The 27,906-nt window shown below is 39.2% G+C and overlaps 1 protein-coding gene across 1 annotated transcript; it reads right to left on the minus strand.

Moving 5' to 3' along the window:
- Positions 1 to 27,289, minus strand: LOC124414581 (glutamate receptor ionotropic, kainate 2-like). The gene is made up of 17 exons (XM_046895556.1): positions 27,128 to 27,289; positions 24,066 to 24,158; positions 23,613 to 23,771; positions 23,296 to 23,480; positions 22,362 to 22,519; positions 22,005 to 22,146; positions 21,643 to 21,945; positions 21,244 to 21,462; positions 20,959 to 21,165; positions 20,791 to 20,875; positions 20,067 to 20,343; positions 4,229 to 4,430; positions 3,756 to 3,981; positions 3,422 to 3,537; positions 1,066 to 1,218; positions 757 to 974; positions 1 to 434 (listed from the first exon to the last, which is right to left on the minus strand). The coding sequence occupies exons 2-16, from the start codon at positions 24,136 to 24,138 to the stop codon at positions 771 to 773; spliced, it is 2,709 nt and encodes a 902-aa protein (XP_046751512.1). The 5' UTR covers positions 24,139 to 24,158; positions 27,128 to 27,289; the 3' UTR covers positions 1 to 434; positions 757 to 770.
- Between the last annotated feature and the right edge of the window lie 617 nt (positions 27,290 to 27,906).

Below are 27,906 nucleotides of genomic sequence, written 5' to 3' on the forward strand. Positions count from 1 at the left end.
CCATATTCAGCATCCATCCAGTCGACGCAGCTCTTTATAACGTGAAATTAACCGCTGACTGGAAAACGTTTATTTTCCGCATGTCTTAAGTGCGTACGATTATACTAAGGTATTCATAGTTATGAGGGAATAAATTATCAGTAAACTAAAATTTATTACGTATCTTGAAGAATTAAGACTAACTCGCGTGATATTGGACTGTGCAAATGCGTGCCTTGTTGAAATGAAATTCATTTTACACTTTATTTAGCGTTCATAATTCGTCGAAGAGTCCGACTGCTGTGTAAGCGGAACACTTTGAAGATGAAATATCGAAGGTGTGCTAAACTGCCGATATTGCATTCCTGAGTCCAGAGATCAACTCACACGCAACATTGAATGGTGCAGAAGTACAGCAGTTATCGTGGCAACTCCGCAGATGTTTCGCCTTCTACCTAGAATAAAAATGACAAGTAGAATAGAAATAGTTTGATTGTACGAAAATTCGTAGATCGTCAACTGCATTTACACCAGACACTGATCCTCTAGATTCAACGATAACTGACAAGGAAGGCATCTCAGGTCAATCTCCCCGATTTGATTTCTTTTGTAATATGTGCTAGTAGACTAAAAACCAAGCGACACGTATTTTTTTTTATCCGCCATTAAACGCTTTAAAGGGATGAAACCACCCTTCAAAGAAATCAAACAGGGCAGATCGACGTGGGATGACGTCCTTGTGAGTGACGTTGATTGGATACCAAACCGTGCATTCACCTTTTCCGTTATCATCAAACATGGAATCGATCGTCCTCCGGAGCTACGGTGATAACCGGTGGCACCAAACTGCAAGGTGGAGTGCTGACTCCATTGCTGTCATCTCCGTTGCTCTGATTGGAAGGCGTAATCGTTTTCCTCCTTCTGACCGGTTTACTCGAGATGCCAAACTTCACCGCGAACTTCAGCTCCTCCTTGATCTCGTCCACGAAGGAAACCTGGACAAGGGGATGACGAGGGTGGAGGTCAGTCATCGATTTGGCAAAAACCAGAGCATGATTGGAACGACAGAATTCAAAACACCCTCACGTTTTCCTTCATCGATGTGCAGCCCACCGCCCAAAGCAGTTCGCAGACCGTGTAGATCCCAGACAAAGCCACACCGGTTATCAGGACGATGAAAACACCTCCAACGTTCTCCAAACCCAAGCGTTTCGAGACTGAGGTTGCACCCTTCGTTTTCTGCGGAAATTGAACACATTCTTTCTTGATTTCGTCCCTTTGGCGAAGGAACAGAGTTCGAAGTACCCACTCTCACATTTTCTTCGACATCCTGACTGCACTCTTGTGTAGTATAGTATAGTCAAGATCATAATCACAAAACGATCGTCTCGCTATTCGGCTCGTGAATTTCTTATCTGGACTGAAAGTTCGCCGGATTTATACGTCAGAACCTCGTGGAGTGGAAAAAGCTCCGCGTCAGTTTGATCTTGAAATACTTTTGGCATCGGACTGGCAACTCGAGGTTTTCACTGAGGATGACCGCGTGTGGTATAAAGACCCTGTATTTTGACGCCCGCCACCACGGCACATATTTGGCAAAATAAAATATTATTCATGGTGCGTGTAATGTGTATAACTGTCGCAATTTAACTTGGTAGAAACTTTGTCAACTAGGATGAATTAGCACGGTTCAAATGACTTCGTCGCCCGGAGTTGGTATAACGTCGAGAGACCCGTTAGGGATGAACTTCGAAATTAGCAGCCTCGGAGGTACTTCATTCTACCCTCATTTCGACCCCCTTTTGAAAGGAAGGTCAGTGTGCGATCGATGCTGTCCATCATGTTCAGAATTCAACAGTGTCAAGGAATACAATGAAATAAGGAGGCCATTTCAACTCGATCCTTATCAATCCTTTCATTAATTTTATTGAATTTACTATCCAAAATCACGAGTAAAATCTAGGTCCATTTCTCTGATAATTTTGTTCCCTAATATACGAGTAAGGGTTGAAAAAAAAGGGCTGCAGTTTAGTTTACAGGGAAAAATTTTAACAGGCTAACTATAAAACTCATTTCATAATTAATCGTATTTGCTGACTATCGATACAGAACAATAACCTCAAGTATAATCTATTGTTTATACTTATGAGACAATTGTAACACTTGAATGAAAATTTTTCGTTCAGCTGAAGAGTAATTTCAACTATTGTATTACACGAATAAAGAAAAATTTTACCATTCAACTGAAGTTTTTAGTCCAATTTCAAGTTTGTTTAATTTAGAAACTTAATTTAGTCGCTAATTATTAAAGTTTTAAATCCACTACTCAGTTCACGTTACTTTGTAGTCGCTATGTTCAGTATACCTCAGTAAATAGTACACCAAGTTTCGAATTCGTGAAATAGTTTGATGAAAACAACATCGTTATACAACTAACCTGAATATCAGGATGGTTTTAAGTGTCTCAGAAAAACAAAAAACAAAAATAAAATTTCCACGAGTTTCAACAGAAAAGTTTAGTACCCCTAAAGGCTGGAGAAAAAAACTATGCTAGCAGAGTACCGAGTTGAAATAACGTGATTCTGGCTAATCATCACTCTCACCGAATACGAAGCTAAAGGCGAGACCACGGATGCTGGGAGACCGAAGCCGATGCTGAAGCTGTGCTTAAGGTAAACACTCATTGTTGGTATGAGTATTTAGCTATAACGTTTACAGGTAAGAGCCAAGAGGATGGAATTAACTAAACGACACGTTGCAAGCGGCAGGTCCCTTTGAAGTCTCGGGTGTAGGCATAATGTAATACGCTTCAGTTCTTGTTCGGTAAAAGGACAAAAAAACGTGCCGCGCTTTGCCGTGTAAAATACCGCTCTGTCACGCACGAGATCAGGCTTTCATTAATAAGCGACTAGCGTATTCTCCTCGCGTACCAGAAGCTCATATCATGGAAGATTCTTCTTTGTTATATCCTTCTTTCGTCAGGAAATATATCGTCGAGTCACTCCGGTTCATGAACCACTTCGCAACTTTGCGTAAACGTCACCGCACGAGAGTGAAAAGATAATTAATAATCGCTCATTCAGATACATTCAGTGGTAAAAATATCGCGGTATAGACTGTTGGCGGTATTCCATGTTCAAAAACCGAAGAAGCAAGGACTTCAAGGACTCTGATCATCGGATTTCGAGTCTGGACTTCTTTCTCTCAGAAAAGAGTTACTGAAACTTTGGAATATACTGTGTCATGTTCAAGATTTAATTTCATCTAGTCCTCCGAACATAATTATCTAGAAGCTAAACTCCTTTCGTAAGCCTCTCAATTTCGTGAAAAACAAGCTTCAACCAACCCAAAGGCTTTGCTTGATTCTTGCCATTTATGCGTACAGGAAAGTCGTTTCGAGCACGTTGTTTTTCAGAGCTCAAGCATATGGTGTTATATTCACCTCGCACGCGCCGCCCCCTCTTTTATGCTTCCACCATTTATCCTCCAATTCCTTAAGGACCCCCATTTCCTGGAGTTTCAATATGCCGGTACTGAGGGCGTTCCGGTACGGTGAATCTAAAATCACGGATATGTGCAATAAATTTAAGGCTCGTAGACAGATGGCTGGATGAATCATATAACCACGTCGTATACTTGATTTGATTGATTTAAGTCCAAGAATCTGATAGAAGTTGAGGCAGGGTTTGTTGATTATGTGAAAATTTTTTTTTGGATCCTTACATTCTTCAGAAAATTAGATGATCGATCAATAACGGACCGGATGTTGAGCTTACGTTTCTTCATGGCGATGCCGTAGCCTTTTGCGTCAAGCAGACCTCCGACTTGGGTGATGTTGCACTTCCTTTCCGTTTCGTAATTAATCGTTGACGACTCCATGAAGAAGGCGTAATTCTCGTTCATGACTTTTCGTACTCCTTCATTATTCGATGACGGCATTACTTCCTTCTGATTCTTTGTCATGTAATTCGTCATTTCTTTGAAGATGGGATGTGTCGAGGCCTGATATTGAAACATTGATTCAATTTTGAAGAGAAGTTTGTGTGAGAAATATTGTAAACTAGCAGAACAAACGTGTCAAACTAAATTCAAAGTCATAATTCAGGTTCATGGTTCGTACACTTTGAAAACTGTACCCAGAATTTTCTGTTCTCTTTGATACTGTGTATTTCATTGCACTTCTAGACATAGTAACACCATCTATCTATAACATCTTATGGATCTCATGAAGCACCAAAAAATTGCTCACCTTGAAGAAATCGATGGTAGAGCCACTCACTTTTGCTCCGAATTTGATGCCGTGTGGATTGTTGAGCAATTCTTCGGCGGTCTTGAAGAGCGGTGGCTTCGATTCAATGACTAAGAACACCGTCAAGTTAGCAATGTAAGAGGAGACCATGACCATGATGAATATCCCCCAGAAACCGGCCATCATGCGCGTTGCAAGGCCTCTGAAGACAAAAAGGCATCAGTGTAGTCCACGGACAAGTGGACATATTTCGAAACTACTTAGACTTCAACCTCGACTTACATGGGAGCCACATCGGATCCCTGTTGCATAATGGAGCCTATGGTGAACCAGAAGGCGTTCTTAAGACTGAACTGGTTCTCCAGTTCCTCAGGTTCCTCGATGCAGGGATAAGGGTTGCTCCATTCGCTGGGACAGAGGCGAGCGGCGACGAAGAAACACAGGGTGACGACGAGGTAGGTGCCCATCAAGTACATCCAAACTTCCTTCGAGAAGGGCATCAGAAAAGCGAAGAGGCCGGATCCAACCGCCTTCGGTTTCCTGAACAGAACGCTGATCCCTGTAAGGGTGAGTCCCTACTGTCAGTGACATATTTGCTTCCAGGAGAATTACAGGCCCGATCCCCAAGCCCTAACAGCTTTGTTTGCTCCCCATATTTTCGATTTATAACACCCATAGATCGCCTCTTAATGGTCTCGCCTTGCAGCTACGCCTTCACGATATTTTACCCCCACCGTCTCTATCCAACTTCCGGATGTATTACGAAAAACTTTCGACAGAAATTGGCTTGTGATTGTTTCCTGAAATTGATTCAAAGGTAGAATGGCCAGTTTTTGGTTTTTTTTTTTTGGTGACTAGACAAATTTGGGCCAACAAACGGAAGGCTGGGTTTGAAGACTGATTGGTTGAAGAAGCGGAGTAACTAGCATTCAAAAATCAAGCTGCACTCGTTGAGGAACCATTAAAACTTAGAAACCCACCCAGATTCATAAAAGGCGTAGTGAAGTCCACGGCCTCTTGGCGTTCGGCCGTGATTGTGAAATCAGTAATGGCGAGGTCTGCCTGCTGCAATGAATCACGATACAATATTTCGGTCTCGTATGCTCTGTTGATCGACTACGACCAGCATTTAATCAAAAAACTAACATCTTTCATGATCTTCTCTATCATGCCGTTCCATTTTTTGGTTACAGGATCTTTCGAGCCGTAAACATCGTCGATTTGGACCTCGAACGTGTAGTTGAAGCCCAAAAGTATTGAAAGCTGCTTGATGATGTCGATACCGAAACCCTCGTACCTGTTGTTTCCGGTTTCCACCATCGTCGATTCCTTCAGCATACCATACGGTGGCGTCTGCAACAATACGATTGATTTGTTTTCCAACAAGAATTGGGACTCATCCACTCCCTGAATCGCCCAGTTTAAGTCACCTACCATCGCTATGAGAATGATAAACGTTTTGTTACGGACATTCGGCTCAACCGTGTGATTAGTCAACCCCAGCTTCGGGATGTAATTAAGCCCATATGTCGTGTTCCATGTCCCGATCTTCTGCAGACCATTCGAATCTAGGCCCATCAAGTCCAGCTTAAAGTTGCTGCGGTATCCGGAAGAGTCGAACTTTATCAGCCCAGTCATTCCCGTGGACTCGATCTGAAAGTAAACAACTTGTTTGAGCTCTTCGTGTTCCACATTCAGGACTCTTGTTTTCACTTTTCATTGGATCCTGATGTCTCAGGGCCTTTTCGGCACTGATCAGGGATTCTTCATTGAAACTGGACGGGAGATCAAATCCTATTATTGCAAGAAATATGCAGAAACTGCAGTCTCTTACCGATCTCATGATGTTCATCAAACTGGATCCGTGCTCCCAGCTACCGATGTTTTGACATAGGAAATGCTTCGTGTCGGCCACGATAGCGTCGTCGAGCTGTTTCAGGGCCCTTCCGAAAACTTGCACACTGTCATAAATTAGGGCTGCCTCTGCCGTAATCTGGGAAGGACTGTCCACACCCCATTCCAGTGCGTGTTTCTGAAAGATGTCGATGACCACTGGATCATCGGGGTCTATTAAACGTAAACCGAAGAGCTTTGTGTCACCATATTGGTAGGGCTCGAGGTCGATGGTCGACAGGTCCTGAAAGACAATGTGAACAATAATTTTATCCTTACAGATTATAACTTCACCTTATAATTTACCAACGACGCGATTATGAAGTTGTGTCTGTCCGACATCAAGCCAACTTGTTGAGCCTGCTCCAAAACATCCGGAAGTACGTCAATCGAACAATCCACCACCACATTTGGGTCTCCGGACTTTTCGATCTGTTTGAGAACTTTCCTGCGAAAAATCGATCACTTTCGGTATAACCGTGACAGAAGTATCGCTGGTAAAGTTTTCAGGTGATAATATCTCGAAAAGATGGATTGATCGAGAACTTAAGGTTCGAATTATTTCTGTCGCGGTAGAAACTTCGAATGGTTCGATTTTCTTCAGTTCTTTCAGAAAGTTTCGACATCAATTTGAACCTGGGATTTTGAAGAAAGGATGTTCACCTGTAATTCGATCCCTCGGGTAGCTGCCTTACAGTGACTGTGTGTCCCGTGCGATCCCATCTCTTGAGAAGTTCGTGCATCCGAATAAGATTTTCGGTGTTTTCGTAGATTATCGTGAATGTCTTCCATTCAAAATCCACAGCAAGCTGAAGGTACATCTGCGCAGAGACGTGTTTGAATAAACTATAATATTGTAATTTTTTTTAAACGAATATTCACCTACATACACCTCGCCGTTTTCACTCCTTGATAAGTTTCCTTACTGACTTAATGAATAATAATTTGACAAGAGTCTAATCTCTGTAGCAGTGCACAAAGATCTAATTAAAATGGAAATGACAATTTTTCAACTTCAAGAATTCAAAGGATCTCAATTGTAAAACGGGCTGAGAATACCACACAAAATTAAAGCCGACGTATCAACATATTCGCTTCTGGAGATCTTGAATAATAAGAGGCTGCTTCGGTAACGTGTAACTAACTTTTTACCGCTGCTGCCTAGTTTTTACCAGCGCTTGGTAATGAAGCGTTTCAAGCTAGTCAAACATCTGCATCCGATGAACTGCAGTTCAAGCTTAGTAATACGTTATAAACTGAATCATAACCGGCAATCAAAAGCGCGTGCTTCGATAATAATACCGTTGCGTCTTATCGCTTTGAACTGATCTCCGAATCTGTATTTAACTTACGTTTTTCTCTTTTACCATTTCCGACGTCGATTCATACTCTAAAATCACGCCGTAGGCAAGAATTATAATAAAGAATATTTGTTCTTAAACAAATAGTTAAAAAAGAAAAATATCAAAAATGAATTCCTGCTTAGCAAGAGTTGAAAAAGGGACCAAATTCTCCCCTTTTGAGTAACTCAAGAGACAATTTACCCTCGACAAGGTCTGCGAATATGGATACATGTTGAGCAGACCGTTTCCCCGTGTTTTTCGAGGGTCCCATCTCGCTACAATGTGAGGAATTTCCATCGTGTCACACATGCTTTGCACGTGTTTTGCGGCGAACTTGTCACGGGGACCAAAAATTGCGGCCAATCCTTTGTTCGCAAGGTCGCAGACTGAAAATTACGCAAAACTCAGAGGAAAATTGACTGAAATTAGGACTTGGCATGTAGGCATCAATCGAATTTTCGTTAAAGATCGTTTGACGTGAAGATAAATTTATTGCACCGGTTTTAATATCGTGTGTCACGTAAAGCTCGTGTGAATAAATCGTGAAATTTCATCGAATTCAACTTACCGGCCTGCGACACGTCGTATGTATCATTATTTACAGTAATTATCTGGGCGTCGATAAACTGTTTGGGCAATTTGTCATTTCCGTGTCTCTCATTGTTCAAAACATTGGCAGACAGCCTAAATGCAGTTGCCGTCAAATCGTCACCCTCGAATAATCCACCTGGAGGAAAATGGCGTGAAAAATGATCTCATTCATGTTATATTCTTAGCTATAAATTGCAATTTTTAATCCTTATCGCGATTTCCTCAGATTTCATGCGTTTTCAGAGTTGGAAGTCAACCCGAAGAGGAAATTGTGCTTTTAAGGGCGTGGCTTGTCAGTTTTGCAGTAGCCAAAATATCGATTGCATCTTGGCTTCGTTTCCGGTAAAAATAAGCACGTGATCGTATCTTGAAACACCAAACGCGTATGAATGAATATTTTTCACTGATTAGACAAATTCTCACAGCGTTAGGACGTAATTAGACGATTAACAGAGACAAACGATCATCTGCTTACCTACTGTAACCGTTTTTCCGAATCCAAAAATACCTGATGGTAAGAATGCGATCGAGATCAACACGATCAGCATTTTACGATCATTAAGACCATCTGAAAATCAATATTTCGCATCGTGATTATATCGGTGCAATCGCACTCGATTTTGACATCGTTAATTGAGAATAATGTGTATTTAATAATTGTGAGAATTATTTTTTACATCAACTGTCCTGATAATATTTAGCAATTTATTTATTTAATTTACACAAAATAGTTCCAGTTATGAAATTGAAAAGACTTATATGTACAAAGGAGGTGTTAATCACTCGTGGATTTAATGTATACCTTATTTTAAGACTATAAAGGTTTCAAAAGATTTCAGGGATTTCAAAAGATTTCAAAATATTACAGAGATTTCGGGGATTTTATGAGGTTTTGAAAGATCAGAAAAAATTTCAGATGTTTTCAAATGATTTTAGAGGATTTTAAAAGATTATCAGAGACTTCAGATGATTTCAAATATTTTTAAGATTTCAGAAATTTCAAAGGATTTCAAAGGATTACAAAAGATTTCAGATAATTTCAATGGATTTCAAAATATTGTGATAGATTTCAAATGATTTCAGACGATTTTAAGGGGTTTCTAAGCATCTCAAAGGATTGAAAGTGATTTCATGAGGTTTGAAATAATTTCAAATGATTTCAGACGATTTTAAGGGGTTTCTAAGCATCTCAAAGGATTGCAAGTGATTTCATGAAGTTTGAAATAATTTCAAAATATTTCAGAGGATTTCAGTGGGCTTTAAGAGATTTCAGCAAATTTTAGAGGATTTTACAAGATCAACAGAAAGGCGTATTACTAGATTTCATGAGTGATTAAACCCTCGTGTATCGACTTGTCGTTACTGCAAATGCATTAATAATATTTGGTTAGAACATGAAGACGAGGATGACTTAAGATTAGTTTTTGCTTTCATTTGCCTGATAGTTCACATGAAGCTTTTAGTACATACTGCATTAATACTGGCTGAAACCTCGAATGTTTGTTAAAAAAACTGTAAACCAAACGCTGAACGTAATATCTCTCGATTCCCTGAGGAAATCGTCTGTTTCAAATCTCGCAAAAATAACGAAGTGCTGGCCACAAATTTTTGGGAAAAAGTTTCATAATTTTTTCAACTTTTCGCGGACCTGAAACCAGTTTTCCCTGACATTTTCCCAGTTCTACTTGGTTCAGCTTATTAACTCTGTATTCGTTTCAAATTCAACTCGAATTAAAGAAAACTCGAATAATACAAAAAATTTACTCGAAGCCAATTTGTTTTCTCGATAAAATAAGCAATCCTGTTACCTCAAAAAATCATTTCCAATTCCCACGATAGAAAACTGATAGTTTAATTTTTTTCCATAACTAAATTAAAAATTCCCTGAAAATTCCAGGTTTTCCAGGGAAAAAAATACGAAGAAGATATTTTTGCGGAGACGAAAAGTGCGTAAATATTTAGGCGTGTAGTGTGCAGAACTGCCGATGATGATTCCTGAAGAAAGTGATGCCTTGATTATTTGCTGAAACGGAGTTCGCGTTTACTTTACTAATTGAAACTCGACTCTGAGCATAAATAACTCTCCGGGGCTTTTCAAAGCACCCTGACATCAATATCGTTTTTTACACCCCACGTTTTAGCTGCTTTTCATTTCTCCTTATTCTGCATCAAATTATGTATTCCCTTCGTCAATTTGCTATAAATTCATTTTCGTACGTCTAGGAGAAAGTGAACGCCAGTGGGGTGGGTGGGGGGGGGGGGGGGGGGGGGGGGGGTAGCAGTATATATACATATATATAACAGATTATGTTCGAAATTCAATACACGATACCGCTCCGTGCGTTTATACTCCTGAATTTCATTCGCTTTTAAAAGGCACTTGCAAGTGATCCGAGCGTATTCGATCGATTCAACTTCTTCTTTCTATCCTGACTCTTGAAAGTCATTCGTCGGAAAGTTCTACAGAATTCTGTCAATTAAAAGGAGCGAATGGGTGTTTTTCGAAAGAGAAGAGAAATGAATGAAATACAAAGACTGTTATTTCAACCTTCAATACCAACCGAAATGATTAATCATCTTTTCAAACTATTATCTTATACTCTCGTCAATTTGAGATAACGCAAACAATGATCGTGAAACGAAGAGGAATAATTATTTATTGAAAACTGAATACAGAATGAGAGGAAATTCCATATTTCAAGCAACCCAGAAGCGATGAAAAAAAATTTCTATTCTGGGAATTCGTTTATTCACCAATTTTTCGACCCTGTTACATATGCGCCTTGCGTACAACACGCCTTGTACTATATTACTTTACACATGCCAAAATGAATAGTCGGCCGAGACGATCATCGACCCTGATATGAGTATTTATATATCCACGTAGTCTCAACGTCGCTTTACACGCCAGCGCAATTTTGTTTTTACGTAAATATCTCAGCCACTACTTTACGATCGATTACTATGAAAAATAAAGTCCCAAAAGAAAAAACAAGCAACAAAATATCTTTTTTATCGATCCTGAGACCATAAAGTGAGAATCTATGAAAAGAATATTCAACCAGACGTCTTTTATTGTGAAAATAAGAATAAAGAGAAAACTATTCAAATCTAACTGTACAGTTCGACGTGATCTTTTAAAATTCTTTGTTAACTGGTAATTCCTTTCTTGTGTAGCAGTCGGCTAACTTTCAATTAATTTTTTACTAGATTTTTGAACGATGGAAATACGAAGAATAAATTGTAGTTCGCTTGCTACAGTAGATGCTATATGTCTATTGTTACGGTATCTAAAATCGTGTAATATGACGGAAGACTGTTTGTCAGTTGGCTTCTTGGTTCATTATGATAAACGTGAGAAATATACACGTAATAACGAAAGACCATCGATCACTTCTTTGAAAATTTTTTGATCCAAATTTCATCGAGATGAATTTCCAGATAAGAAATGGCAAAACGCGACAGCTTAATAGTACTGCATTTTTGTTGAAAATTTTCTGAATTATTGCGGATGAGATTAAAAAAATGTTCTATCTATTTCTTCTCTCAGTACACAACAGACAAAACAGAAAGAGATGACTCAGGTTATTCAAATCTCAGATATTCGATTCGGAAAATTATTCTAAGAATCTGTGTTACAGATGAATTTCCGCGGAAACTGTGATTGTTTCGTTGATCAGGAGACGAAACTGCGTCTGGATGCGCTCGACTAGAATAGGGCCGTAATCGAAAGACGAAAGGAATCGTTTCCCCATCGAAGCCTGGAATCAGGGATGAGATAGAGAATCGATTATTTGTAAATCCGCATGTAACAAAGCGGCGATGCAGAACTCGAGTCGTATTCATAGTAACTAATTTGGGTCAAGTGGCGAACGTTTCGGCGGATCGCTGCCGGTGAATGGCTGCATGGCTAAAGCTCTAAAAGAAGATGCCGCAGTTCGTCTGAGCGCGATATGAGAGTCGAGCGGAGGCCGAAGCCGGTTGCCTGATTGCCCGCGGCTAATGACGACTTCCGCTTTCGAAAATGGCCAAAAACGAGAAGAAAGAAAGGACAAAACATCGCCAAGCCGAAGAATTTCGTTGAGTTTAAAAAATAAACGTGACGCGGGTGATCGAATCCCGCAGTATTAATTGGGACGCGTCGGAAGGATTAACTTTATGGACTCTTTCAAAAATGATTTGATACTAAATTTCGGGCTTGGATCGGCCAGGGTTGGAAAAATATTCACTAAGGTGTTGATCGTGTTTCACCGAGCAACGATAGTCGTTTGAGAGTGGTTAAAATTATTAGCGGAGTGATTATTTGTGTGCAGACGGCTACAAAACAAATGTTGAAATGAGAACGCAACAAGCTTTCAAAAATAAAGAAATAAGCAAGCGCTCCATTACTCGGTTAAATACAATTCAGAAAAACAAGATTAATTCAAAAACGATAAATCACACTGCTAAATATCTCGCGCTTTAAACGGGGAGTCAAAAAAACTTTTTCAAACCGTGACAAATTCCTGCCTTACCTATTCACACGGAAAATAGTAAAGGGGACCAATTTGCATGAATGCGTGAATACATCTAACGCGGACGCGACATCCGGAAACTGTGAATGAGAAAAACGTTGGCTTCCGAAAATAAACATAAGGTGGGTGACAGAACATCGCGTGACAGCTGCAAACGCTCATAGGATTGACTGTCCGTGTTTAGTCTGTAGAAATGATTTGAAACTAGATTTATGCGGTTTTAAACTACTTTTCAGGGGCAAAGAAATAAGCGTAAAGACAAACAGCGAGGCACTTCCGGCTAGGAACGAAAACAATGCTTCGACTATTGCGGGAAACTCGAAAATCGCAGTCTCAATTTTTTATATTTGACAGAATGGTGTGAAAGAACGTTTTCTATTATCTATTCCACTCATCGATTTGTTTTTAAAAACCAATGTTTAAAAACTACAACTAAAGTTGATCGTATATTGACCGCATAATTGAAAGGCTCGGTATTCAAATCGAGAATATTTGATTTACCGCAATTTCAAAAGCGTCACTCTGCTTTTTTCGTTTTTTCATCGTTTTTGAAACAGAAATTATTTCCCACATGAATAAATGTCCTCCAATTTGCTTGAAACTAGCTTGCGATTATATAAATGTAGGTAAAATGTTTCATTTCTGTGCAATTCAACGACCATCAATGGTTTTTAATTTCAATTTTTGGGTTCCAAATCTCACTCACTTTCGAGAAAAATTGATTTTCATATAATTGAGCTTGATTAACTTTTGCTTCTCCATTTTGCCGTTCTTTCTATTTTAAAAATTAATCGTTAAAATTAAACTGCATCCGACATGAAACACGGAATATGAATTCTAATCCAAACCTAAATTTCGGGGTGAAATCGAGCCGGCTTGACAAAAAAATTCACTCAAGTGTCAACCGCTTTTCACCGCGAATCACAAATTTTGAATTACGAAAGCGTGCAAACAGAGAAATGACAACACAACGAGCTTTTAAGAATAAAGAAGAACACAGCACCGCATGACTCGGTTAAATACAATTGCTCGAGACAAGATTAATTCGCGCGTTGAACGTGGAGTCAAAAAAGCTTTTCCAAACTGTGACAAACTCCCATCTTACCTATCCGCACGAAAAATAGTAAATAAAGCCAATTTGCGTATATGCGTGAATATATCGAGTAAACAATACCCTTTCGACTTTTGGCGACTGTGTAAAACGAGCTTTAAGCCCTTCCCTAGCGCAAAATGGATCTAGACGAGGCTCCGCGCGCTTCCAGGGATCGAGCCAAAGTACCAAAAGTGCGCAGCTTCCGGCGCGTATAGACTCTGCGTTCTTATTCTGGCCCTTCTCGACTCTATTCCCCTCTCCCTTCGCAACAGCCCCCTTATCCTTGACGTGGGCAACAGATGGAATTCGTTCTATTTCTAGTTCGCCAAAGATATTTTTTTCTTACAGGCCTACTTCGTAGTACGATGGCCTCAAATTCGTGTCTGCTGGAAATTTACAAATCGTGTTTATTTTTCGGGTTCGATTTGTTTTTTTTTTTTTTTTTCTTGCTTGAACGAGTCTATTTTTCGTTTTAATCGAGTTTGGATCGTTTTGAAATATCATCTTCGCCTTTAGAATGTAGAACGTTTAGACAGGATCGTTAAGAAACTTGTTTTGATATTGCGTCGAAAATTTTCTCGGTAAATTGGCGATGAAATTTTGACCGCTAATTTCATTGCGTAACTATTATATAGTAGTAAAGTGTTGCAATGGCGGTAATTGTGTCTGGCAGGAAGTCCTGAAAACAGCACGTAGCGATTGCATATTGTATTTGACAGGAGGGTCGTATCCACGTGAACAAACTGCGAGACTTACGGTTCGCGAAAGAGAGAATAGAAGAGTATAGAATAGAGAGAGAGAGAGAGAGAGAGAGAGAGAGAGAGAGAGAGAGAGAGAGAGAAAGAGAGAGAGAGGCAGGGAGGGCAGTAACTCGTTGTTGCTATTTTTAGCACATTAGCAACGGAAATTCCTTCGTTCAACTGCAACTTGCGTACATCGTAATAAATTGTTGCATTCTGCAACTTCTCCTAGCCATTTATAACATGTATCGTGTGAATATGGCGGATTTGACAACGTATTGTCATCTTCAATTACCCAACGCCTTCATTTATGAAAAACTGAGAGAGAAAACATCCGGAAGACAGCTGTGGTACTCAATACGACTTCGTAAATTTCAAGTGTTCGACTTGAACTTGAGGAAGAGCTTATTGAGAATCACTCGGACAGCTTCTGTCGAATTGAAATCATTCAATTATTACATTTCGTTTGATTAAAAGCAAATTTTCGTTGAGCAATAGGAAGAATAATGGGATCCCGTCGAAATTACTAATTACTGAATGTTCTTTATTTATTTTCAAAAATTAAATCCAATTTCTTTTCCTGGCCCTACGTCATGACATGCGTTATGTGGACTCTCTCATTTTTTGAGAAAAAATGAGAGAGAAGAAACTATTCGGAAAATAACTGCATGGTAGGTACTGGATATGATGTTATAGAGTTGAAGGATTCTACTTGAAATTGATGAGGATTCACTGCGAATCACTATGATGGCTTTTTTGTATCTAAATTGGTGTATCGTTTGAACTCATAATATTTCAAATAACAAAATTCTTGTATTAAGAAAATAAAACAATTATGTGTTTCTTCGAAAATCACTGAACGCTTCCGATTTCAATTTACAGTTTCTAACTGTCGTTAACTTCGTGGGCACAAATTTGTTTCGAACAATAAAACCTCAGTATTCAGTTTTTTATTACGTCATGTTCGTACACTTATCTCACCAGATACTCAAAATTCAGCATTCCAAACATTTTGAATTAATTAAATAACGTAGAGGACTACATTACCGATATCAAGCCACAGCCTCGAAGCGCCTAATCGCAAGCAACTTGACGTACATGTCTGTCAACGTACGAGGGGAAATCAGGAGTAAGGGGCGTCTGACCACGTACGGGATTTATTACTGTCCATCGATAATTTGAAACAAGTTGTCTTCAAGTTTCCAGAACTGTGTAAAAAAAAATTCACCTGCATTCTATCTTTTCATCGATGTTTGCGTAAGCCTCAAGTTGAAGTTTAATGAATATTTTTCACTTATTCTCGTTCTTTACGTAATTTCAGGCATCAAGAGTATAGAAATAAACACGGTGTTTAGTGAAATTTTATTACATTATCGAAACTTGTAGTTGTAGAAGAAAATTGAAGGACATTTCTTTGTTCAACCGGTGACTAATGGTACTGAGCGTTGGATGGTAACCATGGCTTGTGCTGTAGCTGAAATTACAGCGATCGGTAAGGTGTGAAGGAGGCTGGTAAAGCAAAATTCTTTCGTCTTCCGTACTCCAGAAAACCGTAAGTAATTATTTTTTATCCACCCCGCGAGTAATCTGTAGATTTTTTATTGAGAAAAGTTTAGAAAGGGTTTTGAACTTTTCGACAGGAGACTTCGTAGTGAACGCAGTGAACAAAACAATTTCACAGCGGCTGGTAAAAACCAAGTACTATTCAAAATACCTCATCAATGAGTTTTAATACAATAAAAATTCCAAAATCTCCAAAAATTTTGAATCATTCTACATAAATTTATAATTTTCTTCGTCTTTCTCTCTCCCACTTTCATTCCATTATTCAATCTTTCCATCGTTTATACCATTGCGATCTTGAGTTCCCCGTTTGAATTGACGAAATTTGACATTTTCGAAGACGTTATTGCATTCTTGGGGAAAATTGAACTGATGAACGGAAAATCGAGGATCTGAGCAAGCGAAGCTTCGCAATATTTAGGGGTGATTACGAGTAGAGAAACGGCTGTTTTGCTGACCCAGAGCTAAGAGGTATATCCGGCTTCAACGCAATCCAAATATAATCGAATATAAGGTAAGGTTGGGTGAAAGAACGATGGTAAGTTGTGCCAGTTTACGACCAAGCTACTCGTGTATCCACGGGTTTGGATCGAGAAGAGGATAGAAAGAGAAGGACAAGACGAGGAGAAAAGGATCGTTACTTATGAACCGCATGCGGTTTTGCTCGCGTTTTACGATGAATCGTGTGTATAAATGAGGAAGTAATTCTGGTTTTAGTGTGTTATCAACGTCTGTAATCAGACGCTGACTTACGAGCCACCGCTATTATTGTAATTATGGTTTGTTATTAAAAGCTCCGCTTCACTCTCGGGAACCGGAATGCTTTTAACGTTGTTGAAAAGAATTCATGTTACGAACTTTTCATAAGCCAAAGCGGTTGGATTGGTCAGGAAATTTTAAACACCTTGCCGGTGCTTACATTTCATTAACCCTCGCAATTTGTGATGATAAGTGTGATGTGATGAACATGAAATTGTTTCCTTGCAAATGAACGAAACGATAAAATTTTGGAAAAATCTTAATCGCTTCTGGAAATATATTTGAAAAAATATGTTAATTTTACATCCATTTGAGCCGATGCCATTTAACGTGACATTAGGAGGCAGCTATTTTTCGAAAACCGTAATTCACAATTTTACTTCCATAAATGTGCACGCATGAATTTTACAAAATGAACTACAAAAATTCCTTTCAAAAGTATCTTGCAGCAAATTGGAAACAACTGTGGTGCGATATTTTTAATACGGGATATCAATAATGAATCAGACGTGAAGCTTGACAGAAAATTTTTGCGATTAAAAGAATTACAAAATTAGAGTACAACGAGTGGCTGTGAAATTGATCGACTTTAAGTTGATTGAAAAAAATATTCTCAGTACGTGAACGAGGTTTTATTTCTTGACTAATATTGAAAAGATCAAATTATTCTTTCGTTTTTTGTTTTTCGATATACTAAGATCGTATCGTGTATCAGATATTAATTCATGATTGCTCATTTCGTTCGCAAATGAGATTGTTCCGAATTGTTGAAAATGAATTTTCAATAACTCTGTGATATTCTATATAATTGTAAAAGTTTTATACAATCTCTTTGCGATGAACTAAGAAGCACAAAAAAAACTCACGAGTCGTGATTCAGTTTTTCATTATAAAATTTCTCTAAAATTATCAGATATTCAATAAATTCCCTTGAAATTCATTCTCCCAATCTACAGTTCAATTTATCGAACATTTAAATGGTAAATTTCTGTCTTCCGAATGTCTGTCCAATCTATTCTCAAATCCAGACGTCAATATCTACCACGTAATCGAACGATTATAGACTAGTTCTGATTTTCCAAATGGATTCTTGGTAAGCCCGCAGTTCATCTGCCTCGTACTCTGCAAAAAAGAGGTAAAAAAAATCAAAATGAGACAAAAGTGGTCGAAAATTCACTCAGTCAACTTAGCCATTTCCTTTTGGGATCAAATAAGGATTCAATAAAGTTGAACAAAGACCAAAATGCATGTACAAATTTAACCACGTCTGAATACTTGTTCACCGTCAATTTACCGCTTGCATTATCACCAAACATGTGACTACTTGTCGTCTGGTGAAGTAGTGATGACAGTGGGCACAAAGCCGTATGGTGGAGTGCTGGCTCCATTGCTGTCCTCTCCGTTGCTCTGATTAGAATGCGAGCTAGTCTTCCTTCGTCTGACCGGCTTAGTGGTGGCGCTGCACTTCACGACGAACTTCAGCTCCTCCTTAATCTCATCCACGAAGGAAACCTGGACAAGGGAATGACGAGGGTGGAGGTCGGTTATCGAATTGGCTAAACCGGAAGAGGAACCGGAGCACGATTGGAATTAAAGATTTTTAAAGACTCTCACGTTCTCCCTTATCGATGTGCAACCCACTGCCCAAAGCAGTTCGCAAGCTGTGTAGATGCAAGACAAAGCCACACCGGTTACCAGAACGACGAAAACGCCTCCCACGTTAGCCACCCCCAAGGGTTTCGCATCTGAGGTTCCACCGCTCTTTTCCTGTGAAAATTTGATCAATTTGAAGAGAGATAATCGTGACTTGATTTTTTAGCTTTTTCATGGCTTTTGGAATAGGAAGTAAGTTTTAAGGGCACGGAAGTCTTTCTTGTGATATCGTGATAATATTGTAAAGACTGAAATACTATAATTGACGTTCCTTTGTTCAGCTTTTTGATAATCTTACTTCACATGCGCCGCCTCCTCTTTTCTGCTTCCACCATTTATTTTCCAATTCCTTAAGGACCCCCGTTTCCTGGAGTTTCAATATGCCAGTACTAAGGGCGTTCCGGTACGGTGAATCTAAAATCACGGATAGGTGCAATAAATTTAAGGCTCGTAACAGACGGCTGGATATATCATGTAACCACGTCATATACTTGATTTGATTGATTTAACAATAAGTCTAAGAATCTCGCAATCACTCCTTAGAAGATTTTATGAAGCTCTTCATACATATGCACGTGAGAAGAATGATAGATTCAAGAGTCAAGGAAGGGTTTTCGATTCGATTTACCTTAGCGATTGGTTTTAGGTGCAATATTTCGTCCGACATTGGATGTATGGAAAAAACGACGGGATGAAAACAGCCAAAAGTAAGGAATCGCATGGTTCGAGAGATCGTCGGAAATCGTGTAAGCACCACTCAGAATTAACGAAAAGTAGAACTCACTTTTCTTCATTGCAATACCATAGCCCTTTGCGTCGAGTAAGCCGTTGATCTGGGTGATATTACACTTCCTTTCCGCTTCGTACATAATCGTTGACGACTCCATGAAAAAGGCGTATTTTTCATGCATAACTTTATTCACACCCGCATCATTCGTGTCTGGCATTACTTCCTTCTTATTTTTTTGCATGTAGTTGTTCAACGCTGAGTAGACCGGGTCTGTCGAGGCCTGTTTTTGAGAAAGCGATTCACTATGAAAAAGGTGTGTGAAGAAATGTGTGGCAAAACAGGGAAAGAACCTTAGATTTTATGATATTGCAAGATGGCTGAATCCAACGATAAAAAAAGAAATTTTCGAGTAGGCTCACAGATTTGAAACGTCACTACAAAAGTCAGCTTAGTCACAATCAGAAAATTTCTTGGTCACTAGTCTCACCCGGTATATCTACTGTGCACTTCTCTATAACTGCTAAAGTTGGTATTTTGTATCGTGTCACGCAGGTCAAGAAGTTTTTGAGAGAAAACTACCGAAAGTGACTCACCTTAAAAAAATCGACGGTAGAGCCACTCACTTTTGCTCCGTACTTAATACCGTGTGAATTGTTGAGCAGATCGCCGGCGTTCTTGATAAACGTTTGTTTCGATTCAACGACTAAAAATACCGCCAAGTTAGCAGTGTAAGAGGAGACTATGATCAGGGTAAAGAACCACCAGGAACCAGCCATCATGCGGGTTGACATGCCTCTGAAAATGGAAAGACATTGAACAATGACCGATCGAATTACTGATTTTCAGTTCTTCCGGAAATGGTTTGGAACCATTCAGCAAACGCAAGAAACTCCGACGAAACATCAGTGTGCACTTTACTGGATGTAATTAGAAACTTCTCAACTTCCATCCGGACTTACATGGGAGCGATTTCCGATCCTTGCTGCATGATGGCACCGATAGTGAACCAGAAGGCGTTCTTCAGACTGAACTGGTTCTCCAGTTCCTCAGGTTCCTCGATGCAGGGATAAGGGTTGTTCCATTCAGCCGGACACAAGCGACCGGCGACGAAGAAAAGCAAGGAGACGACGAGGTAGGTGCCTAGCAGGTACATCCAAACTTCATTCGAGAATGGCATCAAGAAAGAAAAGAGGCTGGATCCCATGGGCGTTGGTTTCCTGAATAGAATGCTGATCCCTGTAAGGACAAACCTTCACTCTCAGTGAGACATTCACCTGTAGAAGAATAAGGGGCTCCGCAACTGAGCCTTAATATTTACATGCACTCCACCCTGCATTCTTGATTTATAACATGCGTAGACCATCCCTTTATGATTTCGCTGTTTCCATCGTCTCTGACCATATTTCCAGTAATATTTGGCATGGAACAGCGTGCCATTGTTTCAACAATGAATTAATTTACTTTTTTTCCTACTGTACCCTGACTAATTCAGATGTACCAATAGTCAGTTTCTTCCAAATTGATAAACAAATGGGAAAGTATTGTAACTGAATACTGTTACAGAGTCTAGTTCTACTGATCAGGGAACCTTCCAAACGTGAAAGCCCTAGAACACACAGACCGATTTATTCTCTAGAACTAGGAGTGAGTTGGATGTAAATAATGCGAAAACTTCGTCATTACCCAAGTTCATGAACGGCATCGTGAAGTCTGCGACTTCTTGACGATCGGCCGTGATTGTGAGGTCAGTGATGGCAAGGTCCGCCTTCTGTGACAGATAGCAATACCGTATTTCAGTTTCGCAAGCTCTTTAGGTATATCGACTATCCAACATTTATTCAACAAACTAACATTTTCCATGATCTTCTTTATCATGCCATTCCATTCTCCAGTAACAGTATCCTTCGAACCATAAACGTTATCAGTTTGGACCTCAAAGATGTATTTGAAGCCCAAAAGTTTGGATAGCTGATCGATGATATCGATACCGAAACCCTCGTACCTGTTGTTTCCGACTTCCTCCTTCGCTGATTCCTTCAGCATTCCGTAGGGCGGCGTCTAAGGCAATTTGATAAATCAATCTCTGAACTCAATGGCTGTGTCCAGATCATGGATTGACGTATTCAGGGAACCTACTATGGCTATGAGGACAAGGAACGTCTTGTTGCGGAGACTCAGCTCAACTATTTCATCAAATGGTGACTGCTTCGGAAGGTAAGTAATCCCTTGCGTCTTGTTCCACGTCCCGATCTTGTGCAGACCTTTCAGGTCCAGACCTACCACGTCCAGTTTGAAGTTGCTGCGGTATCCGGAAGAGTCGAACTTTATCAGCCCAGTCATTCCCGTGGACTCGATCTGAAAGTAAACAACTTGTTCGAGCTCTCCGTGTTCCACGTTCAGGACTCTTGTCTTCACTTTTCATTGGATCCTGATGTCTCAGGGCCTTTTCGCACTGATCAGGGATTCGTCATTGAAACTGGACGAGAGATCAAATCCTATTCTTGCAAGAAATATGCAGAAACTACAGTCTCTTACCGATCTCATGATGTTCATCAAACTGGACCCGTGCTCCCAGCTATCGATGTTTTGACATAAGGAAGGCTTCGTGTCGGCCACAATGGCGTCGTCGAGCTGTTTCAGGGCCCTTCCAAAAACTTGCACACTGTCATAAATTAGGGCTGCCTCTGCCGTAATCTGGGAAGGACTATCCACACCCCATTCCAGTGCGTGTTTCTGAAAGGTGTCGATGACCACTGGATCATCGGGGTCTATTAAACGTAACCCGGTCAAATTTGTTCCACCGTATTGGTAGGGCTCAAGGTCGATGGTTGATAAGTCCTGAAAGACAACGGGGATAAAAAAAATTTCAAGTTTTATAAATTTCTTTTATAATTTACCAACGACGCAATAATGTAGCTGTGCCTGTCCGACATGACGCCAACTTGTTGAGCCTGCTTCAAAACTTCCGACAGTATTTCTATCGAACAATCGAGAACTATGTTCGGGTCTCCAGACATTTTAATCTGTCTCAAAACTTCCCTGTGGAAAAGCAGTCACTTCAGTAATGATTTGAAAAATATCGAATCTGGCTTTTCTTATATTTAACTAATTTTCTTTGAATGGCATGCTCAGGAATGAGCAGTTCAAAATTAGGTTAATTGTAATACATACGTCAAACAAATTGACTTTTTTTCATTCCTTCTCGCAACCTTTGGACGGATTTCAATCGGGTATTTTGAACAATAAATTCGTACCTGTAATCCGGTCCTTCAGGTAGCTGCCTTACAGTCACTGTGTATCCCCTGCGATCGTATTTCTTCAAAAGTTCGTGCATTCGGATTAGATTCTCGGTGCTTTCGTAGAGTATCGTGAATGTCTGCCAGTCAAAATCCTTAGCAAGTTGAAGATATATCTGTGTAGACATTTTGGAATGAAATAATTTGTATTGTCGCTTCTGCGAATGTATGCTTCTTCATTTTCACTTCTCAATAACATTTTTCTATGAATACATGAACAACAATTATACTGAATTATAGTTTCTGCAGCAATGAAAAAGATTCGTTTGAGATGGAAATATTGACCCTTGATATAAGGATTCAAACCATCTCAACAGTGAGCAGGGTGATAAATCACACGAGATCAACGCCGACGTCATAATATTTGGATCTGGAGATCTCAAATAAGAAGAGGCTCCCACAGTAACGTAACTACTTTTTTATCACCGTCGATTTTTTATTCTGCGTAACGTACATGCATCGGACACAGAAATGTCTTACACATGATAATAAAACGTTTTACGCTTCGAGTTAAGCATCCGCATCCCATGAACTACAACGGTTTAAGCTTCGTGATACGTTTGAAACTAAATTACAAGCAGCAATCGAATGCGTGCAATTTTGCTATCAAACTGTCGTTACTCATCGCCTTAAGCATACAATCTGATCGGGATTCATTTTCGACGATTTTTCTTTTTCTTTCTCTTCTCTACCTTTTTTCCGTCAAGTTTATCCGTTCCGGAATTAAGCCGCGCGATTTCGTAGGAACTAAAGCAGCATAAATCAACTCTTCAACGTTAAAAAAATGAGGAACCAAACAAAAGCTTTTCCGTTCGAAAAAAAATTCGGCTAAAACGGTGTCAGACTGCGTAAAATCCATCCACTCTCGTTTTCGAATGCTCGAATAGTTTACCTCCGACAAAGTATAAGAATACGGATACATGTTGAGCAGTCCGTTTCCCCGTATCTGTCGAGAATCCCACCTCGCTTCTATATGAGGGATCTCCATCAAGTCGCACATGCTCTGCACGTGTCTGGCGGTGACTTTATGACTTGGACCAAAAATCGCTGCCACTCCTGTGTTGGCCAAGTCACAGACTGAAAATTGCGTCAAATTAATGCAAAAAATTAAAAGTGAAAGTCTCGTAATTGAAAGTGGAAATCATTCGCCTAGAAAATTTTACACAAAATTTCGATTCTAACTTTTTTTTTCAATATGAAATATCTCACCGTATTCTGACACGTCATAGGGATCATTATTAACGGTGATTATCTGCGCCTCGACAAACTGATTCGGCAGCTCGGGGTTTCCGTGCCTTTCATTGTTCAACACTTGGCTGGAGAGCCTGAACGCAGTTGCCGTCAAATCATCCGCCTCAAATAATCCGCCTGTGGAATAACGTTGGAAAAATTTGCCACCCATTTGATCGAACTTTGAATTCCAGTTAGTCGATTATTTCGTACGTTCAAATAAAACAAAAAAACGTTCATCTTGCAGCACTGACCTCGGAATTACGTAATCATGAGATGCATTTTTATCGCGGAAAGAAACTGAACTTGCTTATGAATAATAACTCATAATTTTTTATCAGTCTTGAAAAAAAGGAAAAACAAAAAAAAAAACATGTTTCTCAATAAGCAACGAGAACTGTGTCAAGTAGATACGAACGATAGTCAGCTTACCTACGATAATCGTTTTTCCGAATCCGAAAATGCCCGATGGCAAGAATGCCATCAATATCAACTCGATGAGCATATTAAGATCATTGGTATAATCTGAAAATGAATATTTTTTTGTGGTAACTATACGCAACGATTATATCGATGAGAAAATTGATCTAAAAATCGATGATAAAAAAGTACTGATGTTAGTTGCTTTTCAAATTTGATTTTCATGCAGCGTTTAATTATTATTATTGTTACAACTAAATCGTGCAGATAATCTGACGAACCTGCACGTCATTTTTATTATAAAATGCCTTTGCACGTATGTGGGTTAGAAAATGAAATCGTAGATGAAGAATCAGGTTAAATTTTTTCGAATTTGTAAACACATGCAGGTTTCAGGGATGCACAAGTTTTGACCGAAATCTTGAATGCTTGTTAGATAAATCCTGAGTATATTTCTGTAGCTACATATTATCTTTTTTTTTGTTTTGTTTTGTTTTGAATAGAAACTATTCAAGAAAAAAGAAATCAAATAATCTAAATACGCTTCTAACGAACTAAGTATAAATATACGTACAACAGATGGAGGGAAATGAATTTGAGCAGAAAAAATGTGGAAAAATTAACAAAAACATAAATGAAAATTAATTGATCATTTATCCATCAGAGGGGAAAACTTTTGTTGAATGATATTTTTGAAAAAAAATTCACGTCGGGGACTGAAAATTAAAATACGAAAAGCGGATAGCATGATCGTTGCATCAATATTTTCTCATGTGTGGATTTATGCTTTGATTATTTGTTCGCACGGAGTTCGCGTTTACTTTGCTAATTGAAACTCAACTCTTAATATAAATCACTCGTCGTTGTTTTCCAAAATGTCCAGATCGATATCGTTTTTTTCTCTTCACTTTTTACGTGCTTTACGTTTTTTCTACTTCATTTATTTTTTTCACTGTTCGCCTAGTTCGTCAATTTGGGTGAAAATTTAATTTCGTATAGTCAGAAATAAAGTAAAACCGGTGCTACGTGAAATGAAAGAAAAAAAAAAAAATTCGGCACACGTTCAAAAGTACGGAAATTCGTTCACTTATCGATTTTTTCAACAATTTTATAGACTTGCGTTGAAAAAGAGACTCGACCGAGACGAATATCGACTCTGACACGTGTATTTATATATCCACGATCTCTTGACGTCGCTGCGTACGCCAACACAATTTTGCTTTTGCGTAATCGCCGCAAACACTGCTTTACCCCAGGTACTTAGATATCGGATCTCATCCCAGATCACGCACGCCTGAGTATCTCCATAATTAACGATCGATTGATTATTTTCGGGCTTTATTTCGTTGAGCGTCGCGTCGCCCCGAAATAAACTCTGTTTCGTAATGAAGGAGAGAGAAAAGACAGAAATGTTAGATTGATTGAAAAACTTGAAAACAAAACTGTCATTGTTGGTTGTTTTACTGCGAAACCATTATTTCAATTTTTGGGCAAGAATTTTTGATTGGATATTTTTTTTTTTGCTTTGCAATTAATGAAAAATAAAACCGTGTAGAATTAAAAATTTTATCAAAATCTTCTTTTCAGTTGTTTGCGGTACATTTGACGTATACCGCGGAATAGTATTCTGCAGAATTTGAAGACGAAAGAAAAATGGTTTTTGGAAAATGATGGAGCAGGAATTCAAAATTCAATTGAGGCAGAAATTTTTTTCAACGATCCATAATTTTCGAGTTATGATTGAGAGAAATTTGGAGCTTGTTGATTTCAAGGTGAATTATAGAAATTTTTAGAACTTCAAATGTTCAGACTGGATGGGAAGAAGTTTTTGCGACAAAACAATAATATCATAAAACACGAATATTCAAAGATCTGAAAATTATTTACAGTTCGTTACCAAATCCACAAGGTTAATTCGCTAAAACAATTCACAACCAAAAATTATTTGCTCGCAATATTCTTGAGCTGAGTATTCAGAAACGAAAATGTTAAAATTCGGCAGTCGAATGATTTCAAGTTTGCCTGAGAGTTGCGCTTGAAAATTCACCGAATATTTCTTTGACAATTTTTGCAAATAAGCCAGAAGATGTTTGAAATCAATTTCATCTTGTAATATACGAAACAGATGAAAAAGTTGCAAATTGAATTGAATCCCAGCCGTTTGATTCTGAACATTATTCCGATCATCTTTGTCACAAATCAAAATTTCTGCGGCCTCGGTGACTGTTTGATTGAGTAGAAGAAAAAAAGGAGTTTAAATGCGCTCGATTAGACTCGGGCCTTAATCAAATGACGAGAGAGATCGATTCCCCATCGAAGCCTGGAATCAGGGATGAGATAGAGAATCGATTATTTGTTAATCCGCATGTAAAAAAGCGGCGATGCAGAACTCGAGTCGTATTTAGAGTAACTAATTTGGGTCAAGTGGCGAACGTTTCGGCGGATCGCTGCCGGTGAATGGCTGCATGGCTAAAGCTCTAAAAGAAGATGCCGCAGTTCGTCTGAGCGCGATATGAGAGTCGAGCGGAGGCCGAAGCCGGTTGCCTGATTGCCCGCGGCTAATGACGACTTCCGCTTTCGAAAATGGCCAAAAACGAGAAGAAAGAAAGAACAAAACATCGCCAAGCCGAAGAATTTCGTTGAGTTTAAAAAATAAACGTGACGCGGGTGATCGAATCCCGCAGTATTAATTGGGACACGTCGGAAGGATTAACTTTATGGACTCTTTCAATAATGATTTGATACTAAATTTTGGGCTTGGATCGGCCAGGGTTGGAAAAATATTCACTAAGGTGTTGATCGTGTTTCACCGAGCAACGATAATCGTTTGGGAGTGGTTAAAATTATTAGCGGAGTGATTATTTGTGGGCAGACGGCTACAAAACAAATGTTGAAACGAGAACGCAACAAGCTTTTAAAAATAAAGAAAAAAAGCAAGCGCTCCATTACTCGGTTAAATACAATTCAGCAAAACAAGATTAATTTAAAAACGATAAATCACACTGCTAAATATCTCGCGCGTTAAACGGGGAGTCAAAAAAGCTTTTTCAAACCGTGACAAATTCCTGCCTTACCTATTCACACGGAAATTAGTAAAGGGGACCAAATTGCGTAGATGCGTGAATATATCGAGTAAACAATAACACCCATTTGATTTTTGACGACTGTGTAAAACGAGCTTTAAGCTCTTCCCTAGCGCAAAATGGATCTAGACGATGGCTCCGCGCGCTTCGAGGGATCGAGCCGAAATGCCAAAAGTGCGCAGCTCCCGGCGCGCATAGACTCTGCGTTCTTATTATGAACCTTCTTGAACTCCCCCTCCTTCGCCGCAGCCCCCTTATCCACTCCATGGGACAACAGATGGACTCGATTCTACTTTCAGCCCGCAAAAGACATTTTTCCTATACAGACCTACTTCGTCGTACGGTGACCCCAAATCCGTCTCTACCGGACGTTTGCAGGCTCTGTTTATTCTCCACGATTTATTTTTTGAATGTATCAATTTTTTTTTATGCGGCAATTTCGAACTGTTTTTAAATAATTCTTCCTCCTTTATGCTACAAAATTTTGAGGAAGAATCGTCGCTGCTAAATTTGTTTAAAAATCGCACGAGAAATTTTCTGAAAAAACTTAATGATACAGAATATTAAAAACAGAATGCAAACCGTTTCATTAGCTCGATGATGTGACTAAAAGAAACTGAAGCTTACATTAAAAAAGCACGAGAAAAATCATGGTGTGATTAATCGATGAATTTGATGAACATAAAATATGCCAAGGGTGTTTGCTATAAAAGGTTTGGCACCACAATTCCATAGATTCTGTCACTTCAACAAAATTTTTTTTGCATGTC

The sequence above is a fragment of the Diprion similis genome, chromosome 14, assembly GCF_021155765.1.
Source record: "Diprion similis isolate iyDipSimi1 chromosome 14, iyDipSimi1.1, whole genome shotgun sequence".
Taxonomy (NCBI): domain Eukaryota; kingdom Metazoa; phylum Arthropoda; class Insecta; order Hymenoptera; family Diprionidae; genus Diprion; species Diprion similis.

Coding starts and splice junctions, on each gene's coding strand:
- LOC124414581 (XM_046895556.1), bottom strand. CDS start 24,138: ATGCTCATCGAGTTGATATTGATGGCATTCTTGCCATCGGGCATTTTC. Junction 21,166..21,243: donor TCCTTGTCCTCATAGCCATA/GTAGGTTCCCTG, acceptor AAATTGCCTTAG/ACGCCGCCCTACGGAATGCT. Junction 975..1,065: donor GCACATCGATGAAGGAAAAC/GTGAGGGTGTTT, acceptor CCCCTTGTCCAG/GTTTCCTTCGTGGACGAGAT.